Source organism: Hordeum vulgare, chromosome 6H, assembly GCF_904849725.1.
Source record: "Hordeum vulgare subsp. vulgare chromosome 6H, MorexV3_pseudomolecules_assembly, whole genome shotgun sequence".
Classification (NCBI taxonomy): domain Eukaryota; kingdom Viridiplantae; phylum Streptophyta; class Magnoliopsida; order Poales; family Poaceae; genus Hordeum; species Hordeum vulgare.
The window spans coordinates 113,331,165-113,341,272 of NC_058523.1; the positions used below are offsets into that span (position 1 = coordinate 113,331,165).

The window sequence follows — 10,108 nt, forward strand, 5'->3', positions numbered from 1 at the left end:
TATTTTAGACTATATATGCGTCTATTTGAGCATGTATACTTAAAGATAAGGGGTTGTATGTATGCGAATAGTATTGGATGGTCGGCTCCCACATCCCTATCTACACACATGTCCCCCAGTCTGTGGATGAATGGGGGGGGTATTTACAGGTCAGTGTTCGAGATGTCCTTAGGGTCAACGTGACATGTGTGTGGTTCCCATAAGTAACCGCTATCTCATACAACCTCTCTCAACCGAAGCCACCGCAGCTAAGTTTTTCTTTCATGCAATCGCATCTATCCCACTCCTCTTCCTCATCTAGTGACTTTGTCTATGACAAGAGGAGTGGAGATCCATTTCTTCGTTTCATTTTGTCTTCTTATATTTTGTTTCCCTAGTGAAAACGATGAATTGCTAGAGATGACTGATACGTCTCCAACGTATCTATAATTTTTGATGGTTCCATGCTATTATCTTGTCAACTTTGGATGTTTTGTATGCATGAATATGCTATTTTATATTTTTTGGGGGACTAACCTATTAACTCAGTGCCAAGTGCCAGTTTCTGTTTTTTCCGTGTTTTTGACCTTTTTCAGAGGAGAATATTAAACGGAGTCCAAACGGAATAAAACGTGCGGAATGATTTTTTCCATCACAGAAGATATGCACGGGACTTGAGAACAAAGGCAAAGGACCCCGGGGGAGGCCACAAGCCCCCTAGTCACGGCCTGGGGGTCACGCCTAGCAGGCTTGTGAGCCCCCCGTGGCTCCTTTGCCCTACTTCTTCCGCCTATAAATTCTCCAAAAATCCAAAACTGCCAGAGAGAGCCACAAAAATACTTTTCCGCCGCCGCAAGCTTCTCTCTCCGCAAGATCCCATCTAGGGCACGTTCTGGTGCCCTGCCGGAGGGGGGATTCGAACACGGAGGACTTCTTCATCAACACCATTGCCTCTCCGATGATGCGTGAGTAGTTCATCACAGACCTTCGGGTCCATAGCCAGTAGCTAGATGGCTTCTTCTCCCTCTTGGATCTTCAATACAAAGTTCTCCATGATCTTCATGGAGATCTATCCGATGTAATCTTCTTTTGCTTTGTGTTTGTCGAGATCCGATGAATTGTGGATTTATGATCAGATTATCTATGAATATTATTTAAGTCTCCTCTGATCTCTTATATGCATGATTTCGTATCCTTGTAATTCTCTTTGAGTTGTGGGTTTCGTTTGGCCAACTTGATCTATAATTCTTGCAATGGGAGAAGTGCTTGGTTTTGGGTTCATACCGTGCGGTGTCCTCACCCAGTGACAGAAGGGGTAGCGAGGCACGCATCGTGTTGTTGCCATCAAGGGTAAAGAGATGGGGTTTATATCTATTGCATGAATTTATCCCTCTACATCATGTCATCTTGCTTAAGGCGTTACTCTGTTTGTTATGAACTCAATACACTAGATGCATGATGGATAGCGGTCGATGTGTGGAGTAATAGTAGTAGATGCAGACAATATCAGTTTACTTGTCTCGGACGTGATGCCTATATGTATGATCATTGCCATAGATATCATCATGACTTTGCGCGATTCTATCAATTGCTCGACAGTAATTCGTTCACCCACCGTAATACTTGCTATCATGAGAGAAGCCTCTAGTGAACACTATGGCCCTTGGGTCTACTTCACATCATATTTTGAGCTCTACACTTTTACTTTGTTGCACTTTCCGCCTTCAGATCTCACCTTGCAATTTTATCGTGAAGGGATTGACAACCCCTTTATAGCGTTGGGTGCAAGTTTGTTTGTTTTTGCGCAGGTACATTGGTGACTTGTCTTGATACTCCTACTGGATTGATATCTTGGTTCTCAAACTGAGGAAAATACTTACTGCTACTCTGCTCCATCACCCTTTCCTCTTCAAGGGAAAAACCAACGCAAGCTCAAGAGGTAGCAATGACGACATATTAAATTAAGGTATCTTGTCTCTTCAGACCTCAACGATGTCCGATCAGGTGGTGGCAAGGGGTATGTGACGGTTTGTGTCCCCATATCAGTTGGCTCTCTTCTGATCTTGCCAGTTGGTGTGTCCTTCAATCACAACAGTTGGCTGCTCATTGGTGTCATAACTTCAAAATCTTCTTCTATTTCTCCAACTCTCTGGGCCAATGGCAATGGATCAGAAGCTTGTTTTGGGTGATGTTATGCTTCAACGATGCTTATGAAGCAACTTTTACATCTCGATTCAAAAGGGGCAAGTGGTTATTGCGATATTTAATGCTTGTTATGGAGAAAGGCGTTTGCAACTATGCATTTTCTTTACTGTTGCATTAGTGTAATTTTGAATCTCCGACGGATGGTGTATACTATAAGAAAGAAGAAGAGTAGCATATTTGGCAATGTAATTTTATTTTGTACATGTCGATCTATGTCTAGTTATCTTCATGTTGTTTGGTTATTGTTTTATTATATATACTATCAGATATAAGATGCTCTTTCAGTATCTTCTTAAAAACGAGTTATTGTTTTCCTTGATAAATGAAATATGGGATATAAGATGGCCTCTCGATGTTTCCTTTAAAAAATGAGCCATGCTTGAACAAATAGTAGTGCCAAAGAAATAAAACTTGTGATTTCAATTCAGGCCACTTTGATCGGCATTATCCTAAGAATGCGGAATTAGAGAAACATAGAATGACTAAAGTGACATTTGCTTTTGAATCATATAAGACTTGAAAAAATCATTGAATTTTGATAAAAGACTGTGTGACTCAAGATGCAATGTCGATGAAACCCGTCGGGTTTTGTTTACCAATTCCTATCCTTATGATGATGCCGCAAGGCCGTCCCCATCCTTGAACGTCTCAACCCATGCATGAGGACAACTTTTACACATTCCCCACTGTCGGGTCTTCTGTACTCGCAGGGCAACCCGCCCCTGCGAGCAGCCAACAGAAACAACAACAATTTCATAATACCAGCAACAAACAAGAGAACTTCAGCAACAAGTATATTTCAGCAATAGCTGCAACAAACACACACATTTCATCAATAGACATGAGCATATTTGTGCAACACAAAACATTTCAGAAATACATGGTTCATAAGTCACAAACAACAAAATATCACGAGATGGCAATACATGTTTCAACGCCAAGGCATTACATGGCTCACCAACATAAATGACATGAAATGGACCAATTACACAAGTCCACAAATATAATTCATAGTTCACAAGTCACTTCATCATTACAAGCAAGTGGGCATCAACATTGCATCTTCCACATCTCCAAGCCTCCAAAAGACCATCTTCAAAGTTCCCATTGCACAATCGAAGTGCCAAGTCTTTGAAAAGATCACGAATCGTGAAAATATATAGTTAAACAAGAAAAATATGTAAGTTAAGTATGTCAAATGTGGAATCACGTATACTTCATCTGCATTCCATCTTGAATGTCTTGAGAAAAACTCCAAAATCTTTGTCCGTGTTCATTGTGGACGTTGTTGACACTCTTAGTGTTAATGACTTTGACATTATTAATTACTAGATGATAACCCACACGCTGTGATGGGATTATTTTGCGATATATTTTAACGAGTTTTGGTTGCATCGAACATGGATATTTGAAATAGGACTCAGAACTAAAACTGAAAATAATGATTCGTGTGTTTGAGTTTTCTATATTTATAAAATAATAATTAAATATGAATAAAATTAAATTTCACATGCGCGTTTGCATGTTGAGGTAGGAGCTATTACTTATGTATGGGTGCACGTTGAGGTGGGTCTTTTCCGTGCAATACATTCTAATGAGATTTCGTTGCATCGAACATGCATATTTGAAATAATATGAGAATTAAAACTAAAAATAACGACTTGTTGTGTTCGATTTTCGTGTAATTATCATATATTTATGAAATATGAAGAAAATGGAATTTCTTATATATTTATGAAATATGGGCTAACTCGGTCAAACTTGCCTAATTTACGACCTCACAAAGTGTGGCAACTCCTAAGCTTAGTATGCCAAGCAATGAAGCTTACCTTTGAAGGAAGTACTCATGTTTTTTAGGTATTTTTGTAAGTACAAAAATTTCCGAAGAAGCCTAATCCCGTGAAAATCTCACGATTATCCCGTGAATGAGAGAGCCCTAGTTGAGTATAGCTTCAAATATATGAATTTTCACGATACCTAAATGTTGAAATTTGCTTGTTCAAAATTCTATAGGACAATTCAAAATTAAATTATACTACAAATTTTTATGTTAAAATAAATTCAATTGGATATCTTAAATCTATGGGATATTTTAAAATAGAACTATACCTAACAATAGGATATTTTAAAATAAGATAATATTATATTTTATTAAAGTATACTCTTTATATTAATAATATGTAATGGTATACTATAAAAATTATATAATTACTTAAAATATATGCTTTTTAGACTAAAATATAACTTATTTTAACATCATATAAAACAAAATTTATATTAAAACTACACGATATTTCAAAATAAATATTTTTGAAACTATAGAATATTTTGAATAAATCATATAGAATTTACTCGTATTTTCATTTGATCGTTATAGACTTTCTTTTAATTATTTTTAATAATTCTATTATCTATATTTCAGTAAGGGCAAAGGAAAACTCAAATGATAAGTTCCACACATGTGGTGTGAAGCACTCCGGGCCTATCGTTCTTTAAATTATAAAGTTGTCATCTGAAAAGAAAAAACAAACCCGGAAAAACTGAAATTTGACATCGAAAACTAAAGTTGTCACCTTGAAAAGAAAAAGAAGTTTTCATATTTCATAATTAAACTTGTCATTCTCGTGTCACCGAACGTATCATAAATAATGTTTCAAATTGTCATGTATTCGGATCATACGTGTCACATTTATCAGGGTCCAAAGAAAATTGTATCTCACGCAAATCTGGAGGCCAGTATCCTTGAAGATTTATTTTGTATAGTACGTAAGAGCAACTCTAACGAGACGTTCCATTTCGCCCGCTCGTGTATGTTTGGATCGGTGCGTACACAAAAATCGACCCAACGCGTCGATCAAAGCGGACGCACGTCCGTTTAGCCGCCTGCCGATCCATTTCTGGTCCATTTTTGATTCTGATCTGCGTCGACGCGCACACGAGACGGACGCGCGCGCCTTCTCCTCCCCCGGGCCCACTGGTCAGTGGGAGCCTCCATCATTTCCCTCCATTTCCCCCAAAAACCCTCCCGCCTGCGCGCTCCCGCCCCACCCCCGCCATGGACGACGGCCTCGACGCTGCCGTCGGCCTCGCCTCGCTCGCCTCGTTCAGCATGACGACCGCCCTTGCCGGCAAAGGCAAGCCTCGCGCCCCCCGCAAGATAACCGCCGCGCCCAAGCCGAAGAAGACGCTGATGCCCAAACAACGTGCAAGGGAGTCGGCCAAGAGGAGGGGCCGCACGCACGTGACGGACACGAGCGATGAAGCCATAGCGGCGGCCGCCGTCACCGCCGCCGCGCAGCAGGAGGTCACAAACGCCTGCGTCACCGGGGCAACGAGGGAGGCGCTCTATATGCCAGGCTTAAACCATAGCCAGCACGGCCTCGTCAACGCAGTCGTGGCCGCGGTCACCACCGGCTCATCCGCGTTCCCTCGGATGGTGCTGCCCGACTCGCCCCGCGCGTCGGCTTGCACCCAGATGCCCGGCTTTCACGTCTACCCGCAGGCCTCCCGCCTCTCCGAGAAGTGCTCGCCCGAGGTGAGCATGGTGACGCCTTCCACACGTGCGCCCACGGCCATCGACCTCAGCGCCACACCGATGGCCGGTGGCTCGTCATCCGGAGGCGCGAGAAAACATGCGCGACAGATGCCAGCCGACGTGGTGCCGGGCACACGCAACCTGTTCGACGGAATGCCTGCCGCCGGCGACGGGGACTACATGCAGAACTTGATCTTCGAGGATGGTGCGTGAGCCACTGGCTACGATCCCGACGAGACATAAAGCCAGGATGGCCGAGGGGCGTTCACGCCGTCCACCTTTGATTAAGATCAGGCAGCCTTCATGCGTGATCAGGTCGGCATAGACCTCGACGGCTTCCCACTCGACCACGAGTTTCCGGAGGACTACAGGCAAGAGGAAGAGGACGAGTTCGACATCGAAGGGGGGCCTTTGTTCGAGGACGAGCTCGCCAACCAAGCCGCCTGAACGAAGCCGAAGCGCAAGAGCAAGCGGACCAAGGCATACATGGCGACCGAGGATAAGCTTCTTTGCGAGTGTTGAAGAGACATTGGGCAAGACCCCAAGACGGGTGCCGAACAAAAGCATTCAATGTTTTGGATTCGTGTCCACTGTGAGTTCCATGAGCGCAAGAAGTATCCGCCGTACCAAATAGTTAGCACGCGCGGGTGGGTGTCCATTTCAAAGCGATGGAGGGTGATCCAATAAAAGTGCAACAAGTTTTGTGCCACTCTTGAGAGCATCAAGCCCCCCCCCCCCCGTGAGCGGCATCGGCATGCAAGACATGGTATGCCAGCAAGCCGCTCTCTTCTGTGTCATCAAGTTTATGCTTGCGTGTTCATTTGCATACCATTTGCCAATATGCTTGAATGAAATATATTTGTAGGCATTTTAAGCTTTGGAGGCATTTAAGGTCCAACACAATGGCAAGTGATTCAACCTCTCCCATTGCTTTAGGGTCATCAAAGACGAAGTGAAGTTCGAGGCGCAATATACCGCCCTCAAGTCACGTGGGGGGAGCAAGTCGTTGAGGAGGTTAGGGACGGCGAGAAGGCACGACCGCGGGGGAAGACCAACTCCAAGAAGGAGGACAAGCGGGGTGCGGTGTTGAACGCCTTGATCTCAAGCGTGGAGGGCATGATGAGAAAGAAGGACTCAAGGAAAGAGGAGCGTCGGCGTTATAAAGAAGAGCAAATGAACGCCTTCATGAAGATCCAAAGGAGGAGGCTTGAGATGGACGCGGAAAAGCAAGCCAAGATGCTTGAGATGGAGGCGGAGAAATAAGCTAAGATGATAGAGATCGAGGCCGCCAACGCCAAGACCAAGGCGAAAGAAGTGGCTCTCGCGAGCATGATGACCGGGGTGGAGATCATGAAGGTGAATCTCAACATCGTGTCGTCAAGGAAGAGGCACCAGTTTGAAAAGATGCAGGCCGACATGCTCAAGTTCGACGTTGAGTGATCTATGACGGGAAGCGCCTTCATTTTTTTGTATGGCGACAGGTGTGCTAGCATGACCACGGGGCCGTAATGGCGTGGTCGAACTCAAGTCTCATCCCTTTTTTGTGTGTTGGCATGTGTGCCGGCCGATGGCGAGTGCGTCAGCATGAACTGTGTGGTGATATTTTTTGAAGTCGGCATTGTATGCCGACGATGGCAATGGTGCCGGCATGAGACATGGCCGCTGGCATGATCTATGACCGCGGGCCTTTTTTAAATATCGTGTGTGGACACGAAATGGGTTGACGCATTGAACGCGCTGCCGACTTAAATTTAAAATAGGACAAACGCCAGTGGCCATTCTAACAGCCGAACCAAACGAAAAAAACCGAATAAAATCACCGTACATTGCAGTTTCAAAGTCGAAGAAAAATATAAAAGAGAAGGAGAGGTAGTACTACGTGGTCGCAACGATCCTCCCGCAGCTTCGTCGAAGCGGGACGTCGACCGCACGTGTTCTGACAAGATCACTCCAGCCAGCCATTAGCGGGCCCCGCCCGGCCGCCGTCCGGGCTCCCGTTTCCACCCAGCTTCCCTGCCTCCCGCGGCGACCGTAGCAACCACCTCTACTCACTCCGTCGCACGTGGAACACGGCCGAGCCGACCTATGTGGGCCCGGTCCCCGGGTCGTTCGGGTATTCTCCGGCCTCTTCCCAGCGTATTCTGGCGGCGAGCTGGGTCCAGCAGAGTCTACTACGGCCACTGCCTGCGTGGACCCTTTCTGGATAGGATCGCCAAACTCGTTTTCTTCTCTAGCAGCCCTTGACCTCCCATACTTTGGTTCAGACTTCAGAGGATGGATTTGACAGAATTTTGAGCGATTGAGCTGAGAATGTATACCGTGACTTGATTGACTTTCTCATTGAATCGAATCGAGTTCCATGGAAATTATGGAACGGAACATTTGAATGACTGCATTATCCTAGCTACTGGAGTACATTACATGTTACAACCTCCCTCGCCGCCGTCGTGTTCGCGGTCTATGTACACGAGCGGTAACTCCGATCTTCGCTCGCCGGAAACCGATCGCGTCTTCTTCGCTGGTCAGGCGTCCGGTTCTTGATGCTTTGTCTGCGAGGCTTTGACGGAGGCGGCGGAGGCAGGCAGCAAGCAATGCCGAACGGAGTAATCGACACCGCAAGAAAAATTGAGCCGGGCAGTGTTTCTGAAATGTGGCTTGCTCCTGTGGGGATTAATTGATGTCCCTGGTCGGCGAGAGCTCGAGGATCCGGCCGGAGAGCGCGGTGACCAGCGCCGCCTTGAAGCTGGGGTCCCTCGTCAGCGTCATGGCCATCTGCTCCGCCAGGTTGCGCCGGATCAGCTCGGACGCCGCCGCGGCCGATTCGCCGCTGACGACGACCGCTGCCGCTTCCTGCTTGTGCTGCTGCTGCGGGTGGTGAGGCGTGGCCGGCGCCTGGGGCGGCTTCCCGTTCCCGGCGTTCTTGCCGGCGCCGGAGCCGTCGTTCTGCTGCTGCGGCTGCGACGGCGGGGGCTGGGTGTGGTTGTGCTCGCCCTCGTACGTCGCCACGAGTATGGTCTTGTCCTCGGCGCTCCTCTGCACCTTCTTCTTGACGGGGCAGCCGGGGGCGAAGGAGCACCGGAAGTAGGCTCTGGGGCATGGGTTGTCCTTGGTCACCTTCTGCCCGTACTTGCGCCATTGGTACCCGTCCTTCACCACCAGGCTGAGGTCGGAGGGGTCGGCGTGGACGTAGCGCTTGGAGATGACGGGCTTGCACTCCTCCCGGATGCGCTTGCACGGCTCGCCGGACGTGCACTCCGCCTGGTCCGGCGCCACCGCGTACGCGAGGCCGGCGGCATAGTGCTGCTGCTGAGTATGCGACGGTGGCGGCGTGCCGAGGCTCTCCTCGCTCTTGCGCTTCCTCGACGGCGACACCGACCCGCCCTCCGACGCGGAGGACGGCTGGTTGTGGTAGTGGTTGTTGTTGCCGCCGGCCGTGACCATGTCGGTGAACTGGCCCTGCAGGGCCTCGTACTTGGAGGCCACCTCCCTGAGCATCTCGCCCAGCCGCCGGTTCTCCTCGCTCACCCGCTGTAGCTCCGACTCAAGAACCGCAACCTATACAAAAGAAAGACACGAACATTCAGTTGCAGCTCATGTATAAACCCAGGCAAGCAGCTACGGCAGAGCCAAAACCATGGCGTCTCTGTATGGACGTGGTGCCTACCTCAGGGTCCTTCTTGAGCGGCATGAAGTTCTCCTCCACGAGGATCTTGGGCTTGGCCAGCGCGATCATCGGCGGCGCCTGGTATTGGCTCTGGTGGTGGTGCGGGTGCCCCATCGGCGGTAGGCCGACGTGCAGGTCGAGGCTCAGGGATGGCTGGCTGCCCATCCATGGATCCATTGGTCCCTCAAACACCACGCGCTGGAACGGACGTACGATGTTCACTTCCTTCCGGTTCGAGGCAACGCGCGCGAGAGAGGAGAGGAGAGAGAGAAGAGAAAGAGGGGGAGAGAAGCTTGGGATGGAGAACTATTTCCGAGTTCCGAGTGAGAGGAGAATGGCGTGGAGGAGTGGCGTTATATAGCGGAGCACAGGACTAGCGGTCTAGCCAAGTCGCCAGCTACTACTACTAGGAAGGAAAGGAAGGAAGGTCAGGTCGTAGGAACTCGGCCGCTCACATCACATCACAACTCACACGCTTGTCCTCTTCTTGGTCACGCAGGGCTCGGATGAGAAGGAAGCGGAATAAACAAAGGAAAACGGGGACGGGCGTGGTGGAATTGGAGCATGCGGAGGCAGCGGAAGGAGACCGGAGGGTGCGTGCACGCGCGCGGGTGGGCGCGGGCGGTGACGACTGACCTCACAGCGACGTTTTCTTTTGGTGCTGGCAATCTGCGCGGGGATCTTTTCAACGGGTGGGTGGGGGGCCGGGAGCGGTGGATGTCGGC

General features: G+C 48.3%; 1 protein-coding gene and 1 pseudogene across 1 annotated transcript; one reads left to right on the plus strand and one right to left on the minus strand.

Moving 5' to 3' along the window:
* Positions 1–5,659: 5,659 nt before the first annotated feature.
* Positions 5,660–6,241, plus strand: LOC123405186 (annotated as a pseudogene).
* A 1,791-nt stretch (positions 6,242–8,032) lies between these two features.
* LOC123404342 (WRKY transcription factor WRKY71-like) lies at positions 8,033–9,860 on the minus strand. Its single transcript, XM_045098264.1, has 2 exons — positions 9,384–9,860; positions 8,033–9,274 (listed from the first exon to the last, which is right to left on the minus strand). The coding sequence occupies exons 1-2, from the start codon at positions 9,558–9,560 to the stop codon at positions 8,390–8,392; spliced, it is 1,062 nt and encodes a 353-aa protein (XP_044954199.1). The 5' UTR covers positions 9,561–9,860; the 3' UTR covers positions 8,033–8,389.
* Between the last annotated feature and the right edge of the window lie 248 nt (positions 9,861–10,108).

Bases quoted from the DNA above. Each gene is read 5' to 3' on its own strand.
- LOC123404342 (XM_045098264.1), bottom strand. From the start codon at position 9,560: ATGGATCCATGGATGGGCAGCCAGCCATCCCTGAGCCTCGACCTGCAC. The intron at 9,275-9,383 runs GTAGGCACCACG...TCTTTTGTATAG, and splicing joins CGCTCAAGAAGGACCCTGAG to GTTGCGGTTCTTGAGTCGGA.